Source organism: Microcebus murinus, chromosome 12 (genome assembly GCF_040939455.1).
Source record: "Microcebus murinus isolate Inina chromosome 12, M.murinus_Inina_mat1.0, whole genome shotgun sequence".
Taxonomy (NCBI): domain Eukaryota; kingdom Metazoa; phylum Chordata; class Mammalia; order Primates; family Cheirogaleidae; genus Microcebus; species Microcebus murinus.
The window spans coordinates 84,396,031-84,422,952 of NC_134115.1; the positions used below are offsets into that span (position 1 = coordinate 84,396,031).

The window sequence follows — 26,922 nt, forward strand, 5'->3', positions numbered from 1 at the left end:
TTTGTGAGGCATGTGTTTGTGTGAGGCATTCGAATAACGTGTCCCAAGCAAGGGAGAATTTTTATAGAAAACCTAAGATGCTCTAAATTTTTACTTTACACATACTTGTTCAGGCGGACTTTCACATTCACCAGCACCTCTGTATGCAGAAGCGAGGGCCCAGGTTCCGTGGACAATTTCCGGGAAGGCAGTTCCGGATCCAGACACCGGCGACTGCTGCAGACAGCAGCTGACCCGGCCGCCCGCGGCGGAAGAGGGAGCCTCGGGCCGCCCAGACCGAACTACCGGTCCCAGGGTCCCCCGCGGCGCCGCGCACGCGCGCTGGAGTGGCGGCAGCGCCGCTGCAGGACGCAGGGAAGCCAACTAGCGAGTGGCGAAGGTGGCTGTGGCGGCGGCGGCGGCGGCGGCGGTGGTAGTTTGCGGCGAGGGCGAGGGCGACGGCTTGGAGGCCGAGTGGCAGTCTGGAGAAATCCTTCGTGTCGTCGCCCGCATGAGCCCCTTGGTGAGTGTGCTTCCCAGGTTAACCCGCGCGGAGCGCGCGGCTGCCTGCCTAGGGGCCCGACTGCTCTGGCCTAGGGCCGCAGCCTGCGCCTGACGGCCGGGTCGCCGGGTCCAACTGACCCCTGGGCCTTGGGCCCATCCCATGAGTGTCGGGCGAGCGGGGGTGGGAGGACACACGGTTAGGCCCAGGGGAGAGACGTGGCGGTGCGCTGGAGCTAGGGCGGCCTGGGGCTGACAAGAGGGAGGGACGCGTGGGGGATGGGGTGGGAAGAGACTGGAGGACCGTGGGGCGGCTTCGCGTTGAAGCTAGAGGCCAGCACCCAGCAGGTAGGGAACTAAGTATAGGAGGTGAGAGGAGATGGAATGTCTTCTGAATGCCGCTGGTGAAGATGTCGTGCTTCCGGGAAGCTCGGCAAGCTGGACACGGGTCTGGGGGCAGCCCACCTACTGTAAACACACACACTGTACTTGGCATCCTTCCACTTGCTGTTGGAGGTCTGGAAGTGAGGGACTGTTGGTTGTTTCCATCCCTTTTCCTTCAACTTCAGCTTTTACTGCCTGGCACAATTGTGATTGCTGTTAGCTAGACAAACCACAGAAATACACACTAGGTTCAGTGTGTATATGTCTGCATGAAAACGGAGACAGGGTGGTATATTCAGATGAGAGCTAGATCAAAGGAGGAATCAGTGTTGTTATTTTTAAATTTATCACGCACAAAAAAGTTTGAGCAGGGCTTTGAACTAGAGAGGATTTTTAACCTGGAGTTCACCGTTGGACAGAATGTGTATAGAATTCAAGGGGTCCTTTAACTAGAATGGGGATAAAATGACATTATTTTTATTAAACATGAACTGAAATTATTTCCTTAATTATGAACGTAGGCATCAAACAACAGTAGAGTTTTAGAAGTAGAAATCTGTGACTTCGTCATCTATAAAAATTACGGATTTTGTGTGTGTGTGTGTGTGAGAGAGAGAGACAAGGTCTCACTGTGTCACCCAGGCTGATGCACAGTGGCATCATCATTGCTCACTGCAGCCTCCAACTCCTGGGCTCAAGTGATCCTCCTGCCTCAGCCTCCTAAGTAGCTGGGACTACAGCTGGTGCCACCACACCCAGCTAATATTTAAAATTTTTTAGAGATGGGGGGTCTTACTATTGCCCAGGCTGGTCTTGAATTCCTGGCCTCAAGCAATCCTCCTGCCTTGGCTTCCCAAAGTGCCAGGATTACAGGTGTGAGACACTCATCTGACCAGAAATTATGGATGTTTTTGTGTCAGGTTTATAGTTTATAGTTGTTTCAGATAGCTCAAAATATCACATATGCTTATCACTTCTTTGAATTTATGGTGTTACTAGATATGCTGTTAGATCTTGTTATTTAATAATAAAGCTGCACATATATTACCATATCAGCTTTTTTTATTGTTTGCTAGAATTTCAGTGTAATGGGTTTCTTTTGTAATCTCATATATTTAATTATGCCTTTAGAAGCAATCTGAGAAGGAGACCATAGGCTTCACTAGACTGCCAAAGAGGTATATGACACAAAAAGATTAAGAACTCCTACAATAGAAATGTCTTTTTGGATCTATAAGTCTGTTGGAAGACTATGTGAATCATTAGGTAAGAAAGAAGACAAGGCAGACAGGATGATGGTATAGATGAAAGGGAATTTTATAATCAGAAAGGTAAAAGATTTGGATGGGATCAGAGTTGTAGGTTTGAAAGATAGAATAGACCACAAATATTTAATTCAGCATACAGGAATCAACAAAATTTGATAATCTGAGGAAGAAAAGAAAAGGAAGTCAGTATGTTGGCCTTTAGATTTATGTATTAAGGCACCTCCCTAGTTCCAAGTGATTGAAGCTCTTTGTAAGTTTGTGAAAGGAAATTTTAGTGTTTGCTGATTTTCTTTAAATGGTTTGGTTTTAAACAGAGCTATCCTAATTTTCCTCTTTAAGTGAAGAACACCAGGCTCTCTCTTTAAATATATTTTCCTATTATCCTTTTACATATGATAGAAAGTAAACATACAGATTATAGAGTTGGAGAGTTAGGTCATTTTCTTGAAACTCCATTTCAAATTCTTATAGTTCAGTTTCATTCTGGCATTAGTCTTCTCACTGACAAATCAGTTAACTTTTGTTTCAGAATATGTGTAGCTTGAAATTTGCACCTGTTTGTAAAGGACCTGTCAACATCTTGTGTGAGATGTTTTCCCTGCCTCTGAAAGAATAGCAATAGGCTGGGTGCTGTGGCTCACACTCCCCTGTCCCTTTATTTTCTTTATAGCATGTTTCTATCTGGTGTTATGTTACTTGTATGTATATTTATTGTTTTAGTCTTTTTGTTTCCTACTTGAATGTCAGGTCCATGACAATAGGGACTGTCTTTACCACTGTGCCAGAATAGGGGCTGGCACATAATGGGTGCTCAGTAAATGCTTGCTGAATTAATAAATGAGTGAGTTAATTTATAGGAGCTAGGTTTTTTATTTCTAGCAACAAAGTATACCCATTTATTTTATTTTACTTTTTTATGTTCTAGAGGAAGTGGAATGGGATATTACCCATGAGTGGAGAAAGAATAAGCATACCCATTTTTTAAAATCTTGCAAATAGTATTATGTACTCTGAGTTGAATTTCATCTTACCTTTATTTTATTTTTTTGTGACATGGTCTCGCTCTGTTGCCCAGCCTGGAGTGCAGTGGTGTGATCATAGCTAACTGCAACCTCAAACTTCTGGGCTCAAGCAATCTTCCTGCCTCAGCCTCCTGAGTAGGTGGGACTGCACCACACCCAGCTAATTGCCACTGTGCCTGGCCTTTTTTTTTTTTTAACAGGCAGGGTCTCGCTCTGTTGCCCAGGCTGGAGTGCAGTGATGTGATCATAGCTCACTGTAGCCTTGAGCTCTTGGGCTCATCATCTTATATTTTTTAAAAGATAGGAAGTTATTTCCCAAACATTCTGTAGTGCTTTTGTGGGCATTTGGTTTCATATGGGGACTAATTATAGTACATGCTGCCATGTAGGTTTTGATTATACTTAACTTTTTTTTTTTTGAGACAGAGTCTTGCTCTGTCATGTAGGCTAAAGTGTCTTGGTGTCAGCCTCAACAGCAACCTCAAACTCCTGGGCTCAAGTGATCCTCTTGCCTCAGTCTCCTAAGTAGCTGGGACTACAGGCACGAACCACTGTGCCTGACTAATTTTTCAATTTTTAGTAGAGGATCTTGCTCAGGCTGGTCTCAACCTCCTGACCTCAAGCAGTGCTTCTGTCTCAGCCTTCCAGAGTGCGAGGATTTAGGCATGAGCCAACGTGCCCGGCCTATACTTAACTTTCCATAATGATGTAATAAAGGGGAAAGGTCTGTAGGTGAAGTTCTTCTTTTGCTGGAGTTCTTTAACTATGTGATCCTAGGTTGATTGTTTTATTTCTTAGTTACTCTCTTATTCAGTATGTTGAGGGCCACAGATTTGCTTCTGTCAAAAAGAAAAACAAATAGCTCTAGAAGGGACACTTATGCTAGTATTAGTATTGATTTATAATCAATGTAATTGATTAGTAATCAAGGAAATACAAGTTAAAATAAGTTGATACAGCATTTTTCACATCAGATTGATAACAAATTTTGATGTCACAATATCAAATATTTGGTGAAGGTATGGCAAAAATGGTAATTGTAGAAACTGCTGGTGGAGTGTAAATTTGTACAGCTATTTTTGGAGAAAGTATTTGCAATACTTAGTAAAGTTGAAAATAGGTATAACCTACCCCATAATTTTACATCTGTAAGGGAATAAGAATAGGGGGTGGTAGCAGAGGTGATTTTGTTTTTTAAAGGCTAGATGCAGTTATAACAGTGTGAACTGTTAATTCTGGGAGGCAGAATACAAGTGCTAAATTATCTCTTGTGCCTTTCCCTTTCCCTGTTTTCTGCTGTGGTTTTGTTTTGTTCTTTTTTTCAATCTATAACTTTTAAATGGTTTGTTTTAACTTAAAAAAGGGTTGTTTCCCAACCCTTTGAAAAATTGTAAGCCTACAGAAGTCCTGTTCAATAAACACCCATTTATCCTTTACCTAGATTCGGTAATTGTTAACATTTTGCCATGTTTACACATAGAAGACACACATTTTTTACTGAACCATTTGCGAGTTAGGTATGGATACTGTCAGGGCTCTTTAACCCCAAAATTTTTAGCATGCATTTCCCAAGAACAAAAACATGGACTTACAGCTCCGTTGTTACACTCAAGATATTTAAAATGGATATATTATCATTATTTAATGCATGGTCCATTTCCTTACTTGTCCCAATGCTGTCCTTAGTTTTGTTTTTAATTACTGTTTTCATCCAGGATCCTGTTAAGGATCTTGCATTAAATTTAGTTGTCTCCTTGATTCTGGAACTTTTTCCAGCCTTAAGTGGTTTTCTTATGACAGTAACATTTGTAAAGCATTTAGACCAATTGTTTTGTAGAATGCCCCTGTATTTGATTTGTTTGAACATTCCTTCTTGGTTAGATTCAGATTAAGCATTTTGGCTGGAATGCTACATAGGGTGATTTTAGGCCCTCTCAAGATATCAGGTATCACATCAGAGGGACATGATGCCAGTTTTATGATCAATGTAAATTTGATCATTTGGTAATATCCACTAGATTTCTACTGTAAAGTTTCCTTTTTCCTTTTTAATTAATACATAATATGTGGAGTGATAATCTATTTTCTTAAAAGTCATGATTTCTTAATAGAGGTACCTGTATAAAGAGTCAAGAAAATATAGATTGGCTATATTGCTTCTAAACAGGAGTGTGGAGGGGAGTGTCAAGGAATGCTATGTGGAGGAGATGGCATTTGAACTGGGCCTTGAATCACAGATGTATTTTGGTTATAGGGATATTGGAAGGCTCCAAGTGGTGAGAACAAGTTGAACAAAGACAAGGACAGAGGAATTTGTAAATAGAATGGGAGAACATCCAGGTCTTTTGGGGGCGCTAATATGTTACATCTGTGAAAAGGGAAAATGGGAGAAAAGATTGTAAAGGTACTTTGGAATGAAAAAAGCCTGAATGGTCATGGTGGCATGTGCCTGTAGTCCCAGCTACTCAGGAGGCTGAGGCAGAAGGATTGCTTTGAGCCCAGGAATTCAAAAGAAAAAAAGGTTGAAAAATGTGGGCTACTCAGCTGCTTTCTCCATTATAACCAGCAGTTCATTGTGGAACGATGTAAGATGGCTTATTTGCCTCATTTTTGGATCATCACTCTTCCATTACAGTAAGTTGCCCACATGGAACCTAAAGTCAGTATCCTTCAGAAGACCCAGAGAAGCAGAGTATGGGCTCTGGAATCAAACAAATCTAAGTTTGAATCCCTTCTCTGCTGCATAATAGCTGAATAATCAGGCAGTAAGTTATTTGGCTTTTCTGAACCTTTCCCTTCATCTGTAAAATGGAGGTGATAACTAGGCACAGTGGGATGTGGCTATTATTCCCAGCTACTTGGGAGGCTGAGGCAGGAAGATGGCTTGAGCTCTGAGAGTTTAAGTCTAGCCTGCGTGACAGAGTGAAACCTTTGTTTCTTAAAAAAAAAAAAAAAAAAAAAGGAAGTGATAAATATCTATCATTTTCATTTTTATTAAAAACTTTTTTTTTTACATACTCGGTCTCACTCTCTTGCCCAGGCTGGCGTGCAGAGACATGATCATAGCTTATTGCATCCTTGAACTCCTGGGTTCAAGCAATCCTTCTGCCCCAGCTGCCTGAGTAGCTGAGACTACAGGTGGGCTACCATGCCTGGGTAGTTTTTAAAAATTTTTTGAGGCTGGTCTCAAACTCCTGGCCTCAAGCATTTCTCCTCCCTCACCCTCACAAGTAGCTGGGATTACAGGTGTGAACCACTTTGTCTGGCCCTGTCATCTGGGATTAACCCTAATGATAACATAGGGAAAGCATCAGGAACATGGCTTCCACTCATTAATTGATAGTCATCTTTTGGTGCCCCACCTCTCAATCTTTCACTCTTTCCCACCTTGGTACCACATCCCAGACTTTAAAATAAGCTCTATTCTTCTGGTGCCTTTTTGGCGTCTCACAATGCTGTTACCTCCCACTTCATGCAGCTGGCTCCATTGCAGGTTTCTGAGCTGCTCCCCAGTGATGGCACATAGCACTTACCACTTTACAAGGTGATACTGCCTGATAATGGCATTCTGGAAATTGTGACATTATGTAATAACTTTTTGTTGGTACAACTAACAGTACAAAATTTACTATTCTTTAAATGTGATGTGCTTCAGATTAATTAATTTGGAAAAATTACCCCTAATGTTTGCAGAAAGTTTAAAAGGAAAAGTAGATACATTCTACTGGTAAGACATTTACTTTATTCTTTTTCTTTTCTCTTTTTTTTCCCTTAGGAGTGAGTGTATCGGGGAGAGCTGGTTACACATTGTAGGAATTTCAAAGGTAAAGTATAATTTTTTTTTCCCCAAAGCCTGAGATAAGTGGTGGAATCCCTCCTACTTGCTTTGGAAAGACATTGGTACTTAGAAAAAAATTCTCAAATGGTTAACTAAATATTTTTTTCCCTTCAACTTTGTGGAGCCTTTCTCTTTTTACTACACATATTTCATTTTTTGGAATTAATTTTTACTTAGGCAAGAAGGATTTGAGTTACATATTTTTTACATTTGAATTGCCTAAACTTGTGTTTGCATAGAATTGTTTGTAACTTTAGCTCCTTAAGTAATCCTTTTCAAGATGTTTTAATTCGTAAAAAAACTAGGTTAGGACCGGTAATTTCTGTATTGTATACACATTTTAGAAGTTTTAGGCATCGAGCTGTTTGATTTCTATTTCATAAGATTATAGGTAATTAAAATTTCCTTCTTTATTCTTACCTATATTTTGTAATCTTTCTGGATATGTTTCAATATGTATTGTGAATTTGTAAAAGTATCTTCGGAAAGGCAGTTCTTTTTTGTTACTAAGCTGAAACTCTGCAATGTAATGGTCAGAGGAAGTGGTAAATATCTGTTGATCCTTTAATTTCTCATATTTAATGTATATAAATAAATGGTTGAGTGAATATTTGAAGGAAGAAAGACTTTATAGGAATCTCTAATTTTTTTTAGTTTGAAGATGAACTAGATATCTGATAAGTACTTATATTTGAAAGAAAAGTATAATTTAATATGGCAAATTGTTTTTATATACCTTTTTTGTAAGTCATTTAAAAAATACAAGGCTTTAAGCTTATTCTTGTAGGAGTGAACACAGGCACGCTGTATGTCTGCAGGTTAATCTAAGATGTCTGTCCGAAAAGGTGCTTGCTGGGTCTTGCTCCCAAATAATGCCAGCCCACCCACACTGGAGACTAGTGGAAAGCATGTTGTCAAACGTGTTCAGTTCTTTTTCTTTCTTGCTAATTTATAGTTTGTTAGTTATTTTCTGTGAATCTTTGAAAGGGTTAAACCATAGTTTTTCGATTGGAAAATTTAAAAAACAAAAATATTACTCAAAGTATTTCAGCCTTTTTCCTTTTTCAGGAGTAGAATCAAATATTGCCCTCCAAAGCAATCTTAATTTTGACCAAATACTTGTATTTTTTTGTTTTTAGAACTTAGGCTAAATTCATCTATTTTCAACCTACTCTGAAGTGTCTCCTTTCACTTTCTAATGCTGAACTCTGGTCAATTCCTTGATTTTACTTCCTTTGTAAAACTTGACTACCTTATAAAACTACAGTAGGTCTAAAAGTCATAGCACTTAAGGCTGAATTGCCAAATGTTTACAAATATAGGTTTCTGTACCAGGAAAACTTAAGAAAGAATAGATGAATCCTTTCTGCAGAAATTATTACCTCTTTGGTACCTCCTTTATAATCCAAGGAATCTACATTTGAGTCCTCTAAAACAGAGTGCCTTTTATTATTTATTTATTTATTGAGATAGAGTCTCACTCTGTTGCCCTGACTAGAGCGCCATGGTGTCAGCCTAGCTCACAGCAACCTCAAACTCCTGGGTTTGATCCTCCTGCCTCAGCCTCCTGGGGAGCTGGGACTACAGGCATGGGCCACCATGCCTGGCTAATTTTTTCTATATATTTTTAGTTGACCAATTAATTTCTTTCTATTTTTAGTAGAGACCGGGTCTCGCTCTTGCTCAGGCTGGTTTTGAACTCCTGACCTTGAGCGATCCTCCCGCCTTGGCCTCCCAGAGTGCTAGGATTACAGGCTGAGCCACCACGCCCAGCCCAGAGTGCCTTTTAATATCTAACTCTTCAAGGTTGTGATGGGCCAACTTGGATTCTGACAGAGAGTGACTTATTAAGCCTCTGTGTGAATAAGTTTCTGTTCTATCATTTCAGAACATTATCATAATAATAGGAATGGTAATAGCTAACATTTATTGGCTTCTTTCTCTTTTTCTTAGACACTATATAAACTATTTGAAATTACAAATTTCATAATTCTATTGAGACATCTTAATGGTTGATTTCTTTTTGAAAAACTACTTTAGCTAGATGATATTTTATTGTGGTCTAGGAGGTTTCTTTGGGGTAGAGCAAAGTTAATGGTAGTAATGTTCAAAGTTTGATAATGAATATTTATAATTTTTATGAAATACCATTCTGGTTAATGTGATGAAATATACATCCCAGTCTGCTGTTTATGTGCTTTCTTTAATTTTGAGGGTGGACTCTTGGATCTTAAAACAGGCTTTACCAGTATTACAGCTCAGCAAAAATGCAGCTGAAGCTCAGAGTTCTCTTTTTGCTCCTTCATTTGGTTGTTTTGCACACCCACTGTTTTTATGGAAGAAGCTAAATTTATCTAGGGGACCAGAGCTTCCTCAAAACATGTGGGTGGTGAAATCTTCCTCTCAAGTTTGCAGAAGGTTCTAAGGATTTTAGATTGTTCTTAGTTACTTGATTTATCTTCATCTTGAGATTTATACGAGGTATATATCTAATAGAGTTGTCATTAGAGATTGCTGAATTGGAGGAAATTAGATTTTATTTCAGACTAATAAAATTAATGGAGGTTTATTTGATACCTATTTCTAGATTGGGTGGATATTTTTGTGTCATTTGTTTCCTCTAGGAAATAAAGGGATATCATTTTAATGCCATTGTAGTTTGCTTATTGGTGTATAGCCTGTTATTGTTGAACTGTGTCTTATTTAGAAATTAAGTATGTCCTTTTGCTGCTTGAAAATTTTCACATTTTTATTATTTGTCTGGTCCTGAGTGTTTCAGTAATTGTACTAGCAGATCTTCAGCAGGAAAGATCTTAGTGCCAAATTTTTGTTATTTTTTCTTTCTTTTTTAAATTATTAAAGTAATACATGTTCTTTGTTTAAAAAAACCAAAAATAATGACAAAAATGAAAGTTTTTCTTCTCCACATATACATGCACAAACTGTTTGATTTGAATGTTTACCCTAAATTATAGTTAACATTATGTGTGCTTGCTAATGCTTTGTACATTTTCACTCATTTAACTATTATAATCCTGTGAACATACCCTATGAAGTAAGTTCTTTTATATCCATTTGCAGATGAAGAAACTGAGACATAGAGCAGTAAAGTAGCCGAAGATTGCACAGCTAGTGAATGGCAAAGTTGAGACTTGAGCCCAGGTAGTCTTGCTGCAAAGTTTGTGTTTTAACCCCAGTACTGCCTCCAGGATCTTACTATGCGTGTTGTTCTACAGTTTGCTTTTTTCACTTAATGATGTGTAATGGACATCTTTCTATGTAATTCTGTCTCCTTAATAACTATGGAGTATAACGTGGTTTGGATATACCATAACTTGTTTAACTTAATGCCTTTCTTTTTTTTTTGAGACAGAGTCTCATTCTTGTTGCCCCGGGTAGAGTGCCGTGGCATCAGCCTAGCTCACAGCAACCTCAAACTCCTGGGCTCAAGTGATCCTCCTGCCTCAACCTCCTGAGTAGCTGGGACTACAGGCATGTGCCACCATGCCTGGCTAATTTTTTCTATATATTTTTAGTTGGCCAATTAATTTCTTTCTATTTTTAGTAAAGATGGGGTCTTGCTCTTGCTCAGGCTGGTCTTAAACTTCTGAGCTCAAACGATCCACCTGCCTTGGCCTCCCAGAGTGATAGGATTACAGGAGTGAGCCATTGCGTCTGGCCAAACTTAATGCCTTTCAAACTTAATCTTTTATTTTTATTTATTTATTTTTTGTTTGTTTTTAAATCTTTAGCCAAACAAGTTACAGAATATATTTTTAGTTTTGAGCAGAATCTCTCTCTGTTGCCCCAGGTAGAGTCCAGTGATGTGATCATAGCTCACTGCAACCTCAAACTCCTGGGCTCAAGTGATCCTTCCGCCTCAGCCTCCCAAGTAGCTGGGGCTACAGGTGCATGCCACACCGCCCAGCTAAATTTTCTATTTTTAGTAGAGACGGAGTCTCACTCTTGCTTAGGCTGGTCTCAAACTCCTGAGCTCAAGGAATCATCCTACCTTGGCTTCCCAGAGTGCTAAGACTACAGGTGTGAGCCACCACACCCAGCCCCCTTATTCTTGTTTAATATTACCAATCCCAGTAGTAATGATTTCAAATAATATAAAAAGTCAAGATTTTTGAATTGGAATAGTGAGGAAACATTTGTATTTTCTAAGTAACTAAGTAATGCGTATTAGCTGTTCACATGTTTTGATATTGTCTCAGTTCAGCTGTTTGATAAAATCTGAGCTTAACCCACAAACTATTATGAATGAGTTTCTTTTTCTTTTTTATTGAGACAGAGTCTTGCTCTGTTGCTCCGGGTAGAGTGCATTGATGTCATCATAGCTCACTGCAACCTCTAACCTCTGAACTCAAGAAATCCTTCTGTCTCAGTGTCCCAACTAGCTGGGACTATAGGCACATGCCATGACATCCAGCTAATTTTTCCATTTTTAGTAGAGATGGGTCTGGCTCTTTATTCAGGCTGGTCTTGAACTCCTGAGCTCAAGCAGTCCGCCTCCCTTGGCCTCGCAGAGTGCTAGGATCACAGGTGTGAGCCACTGCGCCTGGCTCAAGTTCCATTATTTTTGTGGTTAGTCTGTCTTCTTTAGCTCTGGAAAATTAATGTAATGGGGGTAAAATCAGTGATCTGTTTGGAAATTGTTTTCTTCTAGTATGGTCTGGATTTCCTGTGTCATCACAAGCAGTGTGTTGTAGTATTAATTTGAATTCTAAATACTATCTGGCATTATGTTACTTGTATCTGCAAAGTAATGTGCCTTTCAATTCCTTGTACTTGTGCCAGGTGGGAATAGTTGGTACTAAGTTCATTCTTTTTACCGCAGTGTTTTACTGTTATATTTGTTATATTTCAAATATACCAATTAAAGAAAGAAATTAAAGTATCACGTGCTTCAATTTTTTTCCTCAGTAATGTTCATTTCTCAATTGTGAAGAACTGTCTTTTCTGGCACATTAATAATTCTTTCAGATATGCTCGTTAGAAAGTTAGAAGTTATTTTCAATTTAAAGTTAGTTACTGTTTTTTAATCATTTTGGAACTGAGCAGCAGCTTGGCTGATTCCTAACTGGAGCATTGCTCTTCATCATTCAGTCACTTTTGGTTAATTTTTTACAAATTAAAATATTTATTCAGCATCTGCTAAGTACCAGTCACTATGCTAAGTAATGGGGATGCTAAGATGGCTATGTCCCTGCTGCAGGGAACTTGGAGTTTTGTTGCAAAAACAGCATTTTGTTGCATACAATATAAGATGCTATGAGAGAGATGAGCCCGAATGAGGAAGTATCTGAATCAAGGGACTGGTCTGTAAAGGCTTGTTGGTTTGCGCCTGATGCTGAATTGTGATTAACTGGCCAATGAAAGGAATGGGGGAAGGATTCTAAATAAAGAGTGGGCTGGGCACAGTGGCTCACACCTGTAATCCTAGTACTCTGGGAGGCTGAGACAGGAGGTTGATTCAGGCCAAGAGTTTGAGACCAGCCTGAGCAATAAGTGAGACCCCTGTCTCCACAAAAACTATAAAAATACTAGCCAGGCATGGTGGTGCATGCCTGTAGTCCCAGATACTCGGGAGGCTGAGGCAGAAGGATTGCTTGAGCCCAGGAGTTGGAGGCTGCAGTGAGCTATGATGATAATACTGCACTTTAGACCCAGCCACAGAGAGAGACTCTGTCTCCAAATAAATAAATAAACATACCTAGAAATACATGTAAGGAGGTGAAAAAAAAAATAAACCAGAGAGTATTTAGAAGTCTGGTGTATGAAAACTAGTAGAAATTGTCATCAAAATGTCATGTTTCCCTAAGTCCTAAGGGAATGTGGGCCTCTCAAGAGCAGACTAGGATAATAGGTATTTAATAATATATTAAATAATCGTTAAAATATTAAATAATCGTTGAATGAATGAAGGAATTATGATAAATACAGCTTACTGTGCTTTTCTGTCCATGTTTTGGAAGGAGAATGAACTCATTATATTTCATTATATTAATATCTAGCAATTTTTAGATCATGTAATTAGCAAAACAATATAAAATGAGTAAGAAACTGTTCTTGCACTGAGGAGATAAGTCTTGTAAGGGGAAACAAATGGAGACAAATCATTGTACTTCAGCATATATTTATAACAAATATTTGTAAGGGACATCATCTCTTATATTGATTGGTTAGATCCCTGAAAAGTGGTGGGAATTAGAATGCTCACATTGAAATTATTTGATTGACAGCATATAAGAGAAAACATAGTAGGTCATTAAGAAATGGCAGTCATGTCCTTTTTGCTCTATCACATGGATATTATATAAATACTGTGAAGAAAAGTGTGTGCTTAATAAACAAAAAAGTAAATGGCAGTTCTGTCAAGGTGTAGGCATCAGTATATAAAAATCTTTCGTACATGTAATCTTTGAATAACATCATGATTTTCCCCAAATCTCTATACTACTTGAAATTGTTATTTATTTAAGGGTTTTTTTAGGGAACAGGCTTTTATATATATGTGTGTGTGTGTGTGTGTGTATATATATATATATATTTTTTTTTTTTTTTTGAGACAGAGTCTCACTCTGTTGCCCAGGCTAGAGTGTGTGTGTGTGTGTGTGTGTATATATATATATATTTTTTTTTTTTGAGACAGAGTCTCACTCTGTTGCCCAGGCTAGAGAGTGCCATGGTGTCAGCCTAGTTCACAGCAACCTTAAACTCTTGGGCTCAGGTGATCCTCCTGCCTCAGCCTCCCAAGTAGCTGGTACTACAGGCATGTGCCACCATGCCCGGCTAATTTTCTTTCTATATATTTTTAGTTAGCCAATTAATTTCTTTCTATTTTTAACAGAGGCAGGGGTCTCGCTCTTGCTCAGGCTGGTTTTGAACTCCTGACCTTGAGGGATCCTCCTGCCTCGGCCTTCCAGAGTGCTAGGATTACAGGTGTGAGCCACCATGCCGGGCCCTAAAAAATATTATTAAAGAAGCTTTATGTTATTAATGTAATGGAAGGCTAGCATCACATACCCTTAAATAGAAGGCAATTTAAATATCAAAACAAAGCAATGTTATTGAAACCTAGCTAGCTATTGTTTGCAGAAGGTGCTGAGTTTGAGGACTATTATCCTTTATTAAAAAGAGACCTTAGCAAATGTTAGAGAAGTGCTGTAAACAAATAAGTGCCTTACATGGATTTCCTCCATGATATGAGTAGGACTGAAAGAGACTTGAAAATGGAGTAACTTTCCCACTAAGTGTTGTTTAGTGTCATAAGGAAGGAGGGGATGTACTCTGTTGGCAGGAGTAGTCTCCCAAGAGCTTCACACAGGGAAGAGATTTGGGAGCTGGGCCTTAAAAGATAAGTCTGAGTTCACTGGAAGATATGGACCTTCCAGGCATATATAGTAGCATTTGCAAATGTTGGAGACTTTAGGATATAGTATGGCAGTGACACCTGATTTAGAGAAATGGAGAAACAGTGGGAGATAAGGTAGGAGATGTAAAAGAGGGACCTCACAGTTGAAGGCTTGATGCTGTGTAGTAGATCACAGGTGTTATCTTGTAGGCAGTGGAGAACAGTGTGGCAAGATTTGTGCCTTGGGAAAATTGTTCAGCAACAGCAAGGAGAGACCAGAAAGGAGACTATTGCGGTGGTAAGGACCTTAACTAAATAGTGTGGGACTGACTGGGAGGAAGATGATAATCCTGAGTATTCCCTAACCTTTCCAATAGAGAACTATTTTAATCCTTTGCTCTCAAATTGGAAGAAGGCATATGATATACTACTGACAATGATGATACTGGTTACTATTTTACTATCGGGGCTCACCTGCCCACAGAAAATCCCAATTAGCTGCAGAGAGAAAAAGGTGACCAAGATATTCTGGAACCATTTGGGGAGTCTGGGTCTATATAGAGAATCATGGAATGTTCGTGGTTTTTTTTTTTTTTTTTTTTTTTTTTTTGAGACAGTCTCACTCTGTTGCCTGGGATATAGTGCAGTGGCATGAATAAAGCTCACTGCAACCAGCAATTCCTGGCCTCACGAGACCCTCCTGCCTCAGCCTCCTGAGTACCTGGGACTACAGGCACACCCAGCTAATTTTTAAATGTTTTGTAGAGATGGAGTCTCCCTGTGTTGCCTAGGCTGCTCTTGAGCTCCTGTCCTTAAGTGTTGCTCCTGCCTTGACCTCCCAAAGTGCTGGGATTACAGACATGAGCCACCACTCCCAGCCTAGACTTTTTTAGAACAGTTTTAGATTTACAGAAAAACTGAGACAATAGTACAGAGTTCCTATAGACCCAGCACCAAATTCCCCTATTAACATTTGTTGCAATGAGTGAACCGATATTGATACGTTATTATTAACTACATTTCATACTTTAATCAGATTTCCTCAGTTTTTACCAATTTTTTTCGACTCAGGATTCTATTCAGCATACTACATTATATTTACTTGTAATTGTGTAATTTTTAATTGGATTATCTTAGCCACATCAATATATTAGCAAATGATACTTTATTTTCAAATTTCAAAGCTATACTGTGTGTGTGGTGAGGCATATTATGATACTAATAATATTCTTAGATTAAAGATAGTTGGCCTTTAATTTTATTTTTAGTAAATCTTTTGGGAGTATAGGTTCCATAATGTTAGAAAGTACTCTGTCTTACCTCTTTAGTTATGACTCTGATATTTCCCACTTACTTTTATGAAAAGGTTCATTTTGGCCAATGCTGTCATGTGGTAGACATGGAGTCTGTCACATTGTTATCATTTTACCTAGTGAAATGATAAAAAATTATAATTGATAAGAATAATGATGTCCTACATCGTGCAGTCATTTCCACTTTGCAGTCATCACACCACTTACCATGTGAGGTTGATAAGGATATTATCCCAATTTTGAAGATGAAGAAACAGAAACTTGGGTGAAATAACAAGGCACAGGTTGTGTTGCCAGTAGGTGTCAGAGCTCAGTCTTAGACCCCTCAGATCTCCTGGCTCCAGTTTTATTATCCTTTCCACTATGTTAATTAAAGTAGTCCCTGTATAAAATAAGAAAGTGGGAAGTGGTTTTCTCTTACTGACTTTTACGATGTTATTTCTGAGTTTATTAGGTTAATAAAAAGATTAGTTTGTTTATTTGAACTCTAGCTGTTAACTTAGAGTTTAGGACTGTTGGATACATATCATTAACTCAGGATGCCTTTAATAAGAAATTCTTAACAGTGAGAACTTGGACAGTGATGTTTATCCCATAAAAAATTTGAAATAGGCCGGGCGCGGTGGCTCACGCCTGTAATCCTAGCACTCTGGGAGGCCGAGATGGGAGGATTGCTTGAGCTCAGGAGTTCAAGACCAGCCTGAGCAAGAACAAGACCCCATCTCTACTATAAATAGAAAGAAATTAGCCAAACAACTAAAAATAGAAAAACTTAGCCAGGCATGGTGGCATACCTGTAGTCCCAGATACCTGGGAGGCTGAGGCAGAAGGATCACTTGAGCCCAGGAGTTTGAGGTGGTTGCTGTGAGCTAGGCTGATGCCATGGTACTCTAGTCCAGGCAAGAGAGTGAGACTGTGTCTCAGGGAAAAAAAAAAGTTTGAAATAATTTTTTCCTACTTTAGAGACCTTCTCTTGAGTCATAGGTGTTCATTAGGTTTAGTTATTAACATTTGTAATATGTGTCTCTTCTTTTGTACTTTTAATGTGTAGTCATGCATTGTTTAATGACAGGAATATGGTCTGAGAAATGTGTCATTAGGTGATTGCATCATTGCGCAAACATTATAGAGTGTACTTAACCTAAATGATATAGCCTCCTATACTCCTAGGCTATGTGGGATAGCCTGTTGCTCCTAGGCGACAAACCTGTACAGCATGTTACTGTATTGAACACTGTAGGTAATTGTAACCCAATGGTGAGTATTTGTGTATCTAAACATAGTTAAACATAAAAAAGGTACAGTCAAAATATAGTATAAAAGCTTCCTTATAATCTTATGGGATCACCAGTAGTTGCACTGTAATTGGCTGAAATGTTGTTATGTGGCACATGACTGTATGTTATAATTCACAAATTTTATGTTATCAGGCTGTGCTTCCTCTGCATGCTCTGTGTTAGGGTAGATGTGCTTGCTTATCAGGGGTTGGCAGACTTTTTCTGTAAAGGGCCAGATAGTAAACATTTCAGGCTTGTGGGCCATGTGAACTATGAAAGACTGTGGCAATTATTCAGCTCTGCCAATTGTGGCATGAAAGTAGCCATAGATAATGTATAAACAAATGAGCATGGCTGTGTTCCAATAAAACTTTATTTATACAAACAGTAGGCTAAATTTGTCCTAAAAGCCATATTTTGCTAGCCCCTACTCTGTACCACTGGAAAGATATAGAAATCCAGTGTGCTTCACCCCTGCCACCTAAAATCTCCTTATTGGGCTCTTAGTGATCAGTGTTAATAACACGAGTTGAAAAGCTGAAACTTATTCCTCAAAATCTGATTTAATATGCATGGGCATAACCTATTTTATTTTTATAGAAATGTGGTAAGCAGTACAGAGCTTAGTATTATAGATTTTCAAAGTCTAGTTTTTGATCACTTCAAAAAGAAATTATCGGCTGGGCGTGGTGGCTTACACCTGTAATCCTAGCACTCTGGGAGGCCGAGGTTGAGGTTGAGGTTGCTGTTGCCCAGGTTGGTCTCGAACTCCTGTCCTTAAGTGATACTGCCTTGGCCTCCCAAAATGTTAGGATTACAGGTGTGAGCCACCTCGCCAGGCTCTAATATTTCATTTCTAAATACATACTTGAACACACATCTCTTAAAAGTAAGATATTCTCCCATGTTAACCACAATGCCAGTATCATACCTAATAAAAATTTCAAAACTTTTCTAATAGCATCTGATGTCCAGTCCATATTTCAGTTTCTCTAGTTGTCTCTAAAGTGGCTTTTGTCTATCCCCCTCCCACGCTAGTCAGGAGTCAGTCAAGACGCATGCATTGCCTTTGGGTATATTGCTTTAGTCACATTTAATCTAGAACAGTCTCTCTTATGTTTTTCTTCCATTATAGCAATATAACTACAACACTGCTTGTCTTGTAGAAAAATCCACATTAGAATTTGTCAGGTTACTTTAAAAATTCACTAACACCTGTAATCCTAGGACTCTGGGAGGCTGAGGAGGATCGCTCAAGGTCAGGAGTTCGAGATCAGCCTGAACAAGAGTGAGATTCCCATCTCTACTAAAAATAGAAAGAAATTAATTAGCCAACTAAAAATACATAGAAAAAATTAGCTGGGCATGATGGTACATGCCTGTAGTCCCAGCTACTCAGGAGGCTGAGGCACAAGGATTGCTTGAGGCCAGGAGTTTGAGGTTGCTGTGAGCTAGGCTGACACCATGCCACTCTAGCCGGGGAACAGAATGAGACTCTGCCTCAAAAAAAAAAAAAAAAAAAAAATTAATAATTTTGTGCAAAAAATACATACATTTTAGCAATTTTTTTTTTTTTTTGAGACAGAGTCTTGCTTTGTTGCCCAGGCTAGAGTGAGTGCCGTGGCGTCAGCCTAGCTCACAGCAACCTTAAACTCTTGGGCTCAAGCCATCCTACTGCCTCAGCCTCCCAAGTAGCTGGGACTACAGGCATGTGCCACCATGCCCGGCTAAATTTTTTTTCTATATATATTAGTTGGCCAATTAATTTCTTCCTATTTATAGTAGAGACGGGGTCTCACTCTTGCTCAGGTTAGTTTCGAACTCCTGGACTCAAACAATCCGCCCGCCTCGGCCTCCCAGAGAGATAGGATTACAGGCATGAGCCACCGTGCCCGGCCCATTTTAGCAATTATTTGTTGATTTTCTACATTAAAAAAAATCTTTGTAGCAATGAGGATTGTTATGAAAATACATGTAAACATGTGTGTAAAACTCGAAAGCAGAGACTCTGACTTTTTTGAGATGTAACAAATTTCCTTAATATGTTATGACAATGTAAATCAATTTAAACTTATTTGGAGCATTTTACTTTGTAAAGAATATTGTAGCCGAGTGTAGTGGCTCATGCCTGTAATCCCAGCAGTTTGGGAGGCTGAGGCAGGAGGATCTCTTGAGGTCCAGAGTTTGAGACCATCTTGGACAACATAATGAGACCCTGTCTCTTAAAATAAATGCAAAAAAAGTAGGCTGCTTGGGAGATTGAGGTGGAAGGACTGCCTGAGCCCAGGAGTTTAAGGCTACAGTGAGCTTTGATCGCCATTGCTCTCTAGCCTGGGCCGCAGAGCAAAACCCTGTCCCTTTAAAGAAAAAAATACAGGGGTGGGTGGTGCAGTGCACAGTGGTTCACACTTATAATCCTAGCACTTTGGGAGCCTTCAGCAAGAGGATTTCTTGAGGTGAGGAGTTTGAGACCAGTCTGGGCAACACAGCAAGACAAGACCTCATCTCTAAAAAATACAAAAAGTCTTGCTCCTTTGCACAGGCTGTAGTGCAGTGGCATCATCATAGCTTGCTGCAACCTCAAACTCCTGGATTCAGGTGATCCTCCTGCCTCAGCTTCCCAAGTAGTTGGGACTACAGGCATACACAACCACACCTGGCTAATTTTTCTATTTTTTGTAGAGATGAGGTCTTGCTTTTGCTCAGGCTGGTCTCAAACTTCTGGCCTCAAGTGATTCTCTTGCTTTGGCCTCCCAAAATGCTCGGATTACAGGCATGACCCACCATGCCTGGCCCCAAGTTTCTTAATTCTTTTTTTGTTTTTTGAGACAGAGTCTCACCCTATTGCCCAGGCTAGAATGCCGTGGCATCAGCCTAGCTCACAGCAACCTCAAACTCCTGGGCTCAAGCGATCCTCCTGCCTCAGCCTCCCGAGTAGCTGGGACTAGAGGCATGCGCCACCATGCCCGGCTTATTTTTTTTTCTATATATTTTTAGTTGACTAATTAATTTCTATCTATTTTTAGTAGAGATGGGGTCTTGTTCTTGCTCAGGCTGGTTTTGAACTTCTGAGCTCAAACGATCCACCCGCCTCAGCCTCCCAGAGTGCTAGGATTACAGGCGTGAGCCACTGCTCGGCCCAAGTTTCTTAATTCTGACCTCTGTGTACCTTCTGTCTCTGTAGCCTTATCTCTCATATTGCACTTTCTCCTCTCCCCCCATCATCACTCTTAACACATAGAAACATACATGTCCCTAAACTGTAGCAAGCCTTGTATTGGTGTCTAAATATACTTTTCCCCCTTCTCTCTTTTTTCTTTTTGTTTTCCTTCCCAATAATTGCATTATCTAAATATACTTTATATGCCTTTGGTTGGTTGATTTCTTCTATCTGGAATTCTGCCCCTACCTGTGTGGCAAATACTGGTCTTTTTTTTCTTTTTCTTCTTTTTTTTTTTATTTTTATTTTATTTTATTTTTTTTTACAGGAACAAGAGCTGTATCTTTTTCTTCTTTTCTTTCTTGGAAATACTTGTTTTTAAGTCTAGGTTTCGGAATTTACCTCCCAACATTCCTCCTCTTCTATTTTATGTTGTACAGACTGCTAGCATGATACCTGTAAGATTTTTGGGCAACCATTTGTTTGCATGCCTGCCTCATTCTACTAGTTAAGAAAATTCTTGATGGCCGAGACTAGGTTTTCTCCTTTTTTGTTTTCCTAGTACCTAATATGCTTGTACGAGGCAGAAAATAAATGCAGAAGTTTTGTCCATATTTTATGTATAAAAAAACTGAGATCCAGAGAATATAATTATATGCACAGGGTAACAGAACTAGTTAATGAAGCATATAGTTTTTGTTTTATTTGGTCTTTGAGACAGGGTCTTGCTCTGTCATCCAGGCTGGAGTGCAATGGCCTGATCATAGCTCACTGCAGCCTCAGACTCCTGGGTTTAAGTGATCCTCATGCCTCAGCCTCCTGCCCAGTTAATTTTTAATTTTTTTGTAGGGACAGGGTCTCACTGTGTTGCCCAAGCTGGCCTCAAACTCCTAGCCTCAAGTGATCCTCCCACCTCAGATTCCTGAAGTGCTAGGATTACAGATGTGAGCCACTGTGCCTGGCTGAACAGTTTTTTCACAGCTGATTTCAGTACTGTTTTCATTAACTGTGATACTTCTCTTAAACCATAGTTAACCTGTCACTGTTATGAGATACTTCTTTATGGTTATAACCATTAGAACAATGATTCTGTTCTTAGCCTGTGGGCTTAGAGCCCCCTAGAGTTTCTACATGGAATCTACAAAGTCATATGTTCATTTTTCCGTAGACTCAGTTAATAAGAATATTATATGTATATATGCCACTAATTTTTTTAAGGTTCACGAATGCTTTTGTGACTAATTGAACAGAGAATTATCTTGATGAAGTAGAGTTACTGATATCTTTTCAGAGGAAAGCCATGTGAGGACTTAGTGCTGGAGATTTAGAATAGTAGCTTTGCATAGTTTGCTGGGGAATCGATAAAGTACAGGAATGCGTTTTGAAAGCAATTAAATTCAGACTATGTGGTGATATCTGAAATTTTCCTAGTTATCAGTAGGTCATTACCATAAGAAAATATAAAAATTGCTGAAATTGAAGTTTAAAATTGATAAATTTATTTCTTTAAATAAAGATGGCTTTAAGTATATTTCCACCTGCTGCCATAATATTTAATTCTTTTTTGTGGGGGTGGGGGGGCAGTCTCACTCTGTTGCCTGGGCTAGAGTGCCGTGGCATCAGCCTAGCTCACAGCAACCTCAAACTCCTGGGCTCAAGCAATCCTCCTGCCTCAGCCTTCTGAGTAGCTGGGAGTACAGGCAAGCATCACCATGGGCAGCTAATTTTTTCTATTTTTAGTAGACACGGGGTCTTCCTATTGCTCAGCCTGGTCTCACATTCCTGACCTAAAACAATTCTCTTGCCTCAGCCTCCAGAGTAGCTGGGACTGCAGGCATGTACCACCACACCCAGGTAATATTTCTATTTTTTGCAGAGACAAAGTCTCATTATGTTGATCAGGCTGGTTTCCAACTCCTGGCCTCTTGTAGTCCTCCTGCCTCAGCCTCCCAAAGTGCTATGATTACGGATGTGAGCTGCTGCACCTGGCCTGAGAAATCTTTTTTTTTTTTTTTTTTGAGACTAAGTCTGTTGCCCGGGCTAGAGTGTGGTGGCATCATTAGGCGTGAGCCACTGTGACCAGCCAAGAAATCTTGTTCTGGTTAACTTAATGACTGTTTGCTGTCTGGACACACAGTATTGTGTTCTGTTATCTGTGTGACAGGTGTTTCTATTATTTGTATTTCATTTGTGGTCTGGCAGGCATTCTAGGTTCAAGGGTATTGCTTAAATAATAATGCTTTAAAATATGTATGCTAGTTGTAGGCCGGGTGCGCGGTGGCTCACCCTGCCTGTAATCCCAGCTCTCTGGGAGGCCGAGGTGGGCGGATTGCCCCAGCTCAGGAGTTCAAAACCAGCCTGAGCAAGAGCGAGACCCCGTCTCTACTATAAATAGAAAGAAATTAATTGGCCAACTAATATATATAGAAAAAATTAGCCGGGCATGGTGGCACATGCCTGTAGTCCCAGCTACTCGGGAGGCTGAGGCAGTAGGATGGCTTGAGCCCAGGAGTTTGAGGTTGCTGTGAGCTAGGCTGACGCCACGGCACTCACTCTAGCCTGGACAACAAAGCAAGACTCTGTCTCAAAAAAAATAAATAAATGAATAAAAATAAAATAAAATATGTATGCTAGTTGTATCTGTCTATTTAGCTACTAGATAAACAAGAATAGTGTGAGTTCATTCATTTCTTTTGCAAATATTTATTCAGTTCCTGCTTTGAACTAGGCCCTCTCCTAGCCCCTGAGATTACAGTTCTGAGTAAACAGAACAGACAAGGCTTGGCTCTGGTGGCATTTACCTTTTAGTGGGGAAGGCATACAGTAAGTATGATTATCATGGAAGTAGATATTTGTAATGTAATGCTAGATAGGGGCAAGTGCTTTTTAAAAAGTCTGAAAGAGGGAGTAAGAAGTGATATTTTCTATTTTAGAAAGAGGTGTCTGAGAAGGCCTTTCTAAATAGACATTTAAGTGGAGAGACCTGAATGGAGTGAGAGCACTAGCCTTGCAGCTAGCCTGTCTGGAGGAATAGCCTTCCAGACAGAGGGATCCCCAAATGCAGAAGCTCTGAGAAAGGAATGTACTTGCCTGTTTGTTTAAGTGATAGCAAGGAGGAGGCATGTGTGTCTGGAGCTTTTGAACTAGGGTAGGATGGTAGGAAATGATATTGGAGAAGTAGCCAGGGGTAGATCATGTAGAACCTTCAGATTTCATTCTATTATAAAATAAAGCCTTTGAGTGGTTTCTAGAGGGTAATAAAGTGATCTGACTTAAGTGTAAAGATTTCCTCTACGCTGTGTAGAGAACAGACTCTGGAAGTACAAGAAAAGAAGCAGAAAGATCAGCTAGGAGGTGGTGGTTATAGACCTCCTGGTGAGAGATGATGGTTAGTTAGTGATGGAGGTAGAGAGAAGCAGTTAGATTTGAGATTTATTGTTTTATTTATTTATTTAGAGACCAAAGTCTTGCTCTGTTGCCTTGGCTGGAGTGCAGTAGCGTCATCATAGCTCACAGCAACCTCAAACTCCAGGGCTCAAGAGATTTTCCTGCCTCAGCCTCCCAAGTAGCTGGGACTACAGGCATGTGTCATCATGCCTGTCTAATTTTTTTTTTTTTTCCTATAGAAATGGAATCTCACTCTTGCTCAGGCTGGTTTTGAACTCCTGGCCTCAATCCTCACACCTTCACCTCTCAGAGTGCTAGGATTACAGATGTGAGCCACTATGCATGGCCCAAGATTTATTTTGAGGGTAGAATCAACAATAAATGAGCGCATTGGCTCATGCCTATAATCTACTCACTTTTTGGGGAGTCAGGGTGGGAGGATCGCTTGAGGCCAGGAGTTCGAGACCAGCCCGGGCAACATCGTCAGACCCCATCTCTTAAAAAAACAAAAAACTTTTTTAATAAAGCAGGCGTGGTAATGCATACCTGTAGTCCTAGCTACTTGGAAGGCTGAAACGGGAGGCTCACTTGAGCCCTGGAGTTTGAGGTGATAATGAGCTATGATTGGGACAGTGTGTTCCAGCCCAGGTGACAGAGCAAGATACTGTCTCTATAAAAAGCAGAAATTAAAAATAAATAGACACTGAACTTGAAGGACATATACTGTTTTTACAGTGGCTATCTCTTAGCAGTGGCCTTATTAGAACTAAAGTTTTTTTATATGTTTTGCTTATCTGTATTTACCAATTTTCTATACTAAACCTGTAATGTTCTGCAATAAAAAACATACAGATTAATTTAAAATTAGCGTTAACAGTAGTACTCAATGTAACCTAATTCTTAATGTGTTCTCCTACCCATTTTGATTTTAGAAAACAATTTAAGTTTCAGATGTCTTGAAGGATTGAAAAGAAAATAATTTAAGTGACACAAACTTTTAAATTTTGTCTTTTTACTCTTAGTGATCAGCCTTTGTTCCTTTTCCACATTTGAAGATGGTGAAGCTGGATATTCATACTCTGGCTCATCACCTGAAGCAGGAACGCTTGTACGTAAACTCTGAGAAGCAGCTCATTCAGAGGCTCAATGCAGATGTACTCAAGACAGCTGAGAAGTTGTATCGTACAGCATGGATTGCAAAGCAGCAGAGAATAAATTTGGATCGGCTTATCATAACCAGGTAAAGAAAAGATTTTCAGATCTTAAAGTTTGTGAACCACTGTGATTCTGGGCTAAGTGTAAATAAAATCTATTTCAGTACCACGCACGGTTTAAGATGGTTTAAGTCAATATTAAGGTGAGTCTTTGCTTATAAAACATACATAATTTATTTTGTTTATTAATTAACTTAGGCACTAATATAGAAAATTATAACTTAAGTGTTAATATTTTATACCACACCAATTAGTTTTATGTCTTTGTATATATAAAATTTTATTGTTATAGAGAATAAATTATCCTGTGTTCTATTTCCTCCTAGTATTATTTAATATGTACATTTCCATGTTTTGTTATTGTCTGGCTACATTTCAGGTTTAGAAACCACATATTTTGTTAATTCCTCATTGTTCTATTATTCTGAGAGGAACAATTTTTAGCTGTAAGAATAGTGCTGAGGAATAATGTTGAGAAAAGAAGCCAGACACAAAAGAATACATACTGTATGGTTCTGTCTGTAAGAATTTCAGAAAGAGGCAGGGCTGATCTTTGATGATAGAAATCAAAGTAATGGTTACTTTGGGGCTTTGGAGGGTGGGATTGATTGGGAAAGGGCGTCCGGAAATGTCCTTTTGTGGTAGTTAAAATGTCCTACATCTTCATCTGAGTCGTGGTTACATGGTTCCAGAGCTGTGTAAAAAATGATCAGACTGAACACTTGGGATTTGTACACTTTGCTGTGTCTTACCTCAGTAAAAGTAAGTTGAACAAAAAAAGAATAGTGCTGCTGTCAACATTGTTATAGTTTTTTTCTGCCATCTTTTGGTATTATTTTATTTTTATTTATTTATTTATTTATTTTCAGATAGTCTTGCTCTGTCGCCTGGGCTAGAGTGCAGTGGTATCATCATGGCTCACTGCAACCACAAATTTCTGGACTCAAGTGGTCCTCCTGCCTCAGCTTCCCAAGTAGCTGGTACTACAGGCCTGTGCTACCAGGCCTGGCTAAGTTTTTCTATTTTTAGTAGAGACAGGGTCTTGCCTGTTGCTCAGGCTGGTCTCAGATTCCTGAGAACAAGCAGGTCCTCCCACCTCAGCCTCAGAGTGCTAGGATCATCAGCATGAGTCACCACCTAGCCTTTGGGGGCTTATTTTATTAGAATTTGTTTCCAGAAGTAGAAATCCTGGTTGAAGGATGTGATTCTACATCTCATTACATACCGGCATGTTGCTGTTATGAAAGGTTCGACAATATACCTGATGTGAACTTAGTTTTGATTAGTTTTTAGTACTGAATATTCGTAGACTTTCTTGTGTCCATAAATAAGTTTAACTGTAGCTAATTTTTTTTTTTTTTTTTTTTTTTTTGAGGCAGAGTCTCACTTTGTTGCCTGGGCTAGAGTGCCGTGGTGTCAGCCTAGCTCACAGCAACCTCAAACTCCTGGGCTAAAGCAATCCTCCTGCCGAGGCCTCCTGAGTAGCTGGGACTACAGGCATGTGCCACCATGCCCGACTAATTTTTTTTTTTTTTTTTTGAGACAGAGTCTCGCTTTGTTGCCCAGGCTAGAGTGAGTGCCGTGGCATCAGCCTAGCTCACAACAACCTCAAATTCCTGGGCTCAGGCAATCCTCCTGCCTCAGCCTCCCGAGTAGCTGGGACTACAGGCATGCACCACCATGCCCGGCTAATTTTTTCTATATATATTAGTTGGCCAATTAATTTCCTTCTATTTATATAGTAGAGACAGGGTCTCGCTCTTGCTCAGACTGGTTTCGAACTCCTGACCTCGAGCAATCCGCCCGCCTCGACCTCCCAGAGTGCTAGGATTACAGGCGTGAACCATAATTTGTTTTTTATATATATATTTTTAGTTGACTGATTAATTTCTTTCTATTTTTAGTAGAGATGGGGTCTCGCTCTTGCTCAGGCTGGTTTTGAACTCCTGACCTTGAGCAATCCGCCCGCCTCGGCCTCCCAAAGTGCTAGGATTACAGGCTGGAGCCACCGTGTCGGCCTGCATCTAATTTTTAATTTAATCAATGAGAGTGCAGCTCTGAGCAATAGCTCCCAGAACCTACAAATTAACACTTTACATTGAACCTGATTTACTATGAAGAAATTGTCCTCCTTTGTATCCTTTATCTTTGTCTTCCTTTACTCATTCAGATACTGTTAGTCTAAAAGGCTTTAGCAATGTAGAGTAGAGTGATCTCAT

At 39.6% G+C, this 26,922-nt stretch overlaps 1 protein-coding gene across 6 annotated transcripts in view; it reads left to right on the plus strand.

The window, feature by feature from the left end:
- Positions 1-334: 334 nt before the first annotated feature.
- Positions 335-26,922, plus strand: part of GAPVD1 (GTPase activating protein and VPS9 domains 1) — a 73,160-nt gene continuing 46,572 nt past the window's right edge. For 5 of the 6 annotated variants that reach the window (XM_076009039.1, XM_012771906.2, XM_076009041.1 and 2 more), the window contains exons 1-3: positions 335-502; positions 6,930-6,978; positions 24,512-24,729. In XM_076009039.1, the coding sequence (XP_075865154.1) occupies positions 24,545-24,729 (185 nt within the window). In that variant the 5' untranslated portion in view covers positions 335-502; positions 6,930-6,978; positions 24,512-24,544. The remainder of the gene's footprint in view (positions 503-6,929; positions 6,979-24,511; positions 24,730-26,922) is intronic. The other variant, XM_012771908.3, reaches the window with a different exon arrangement.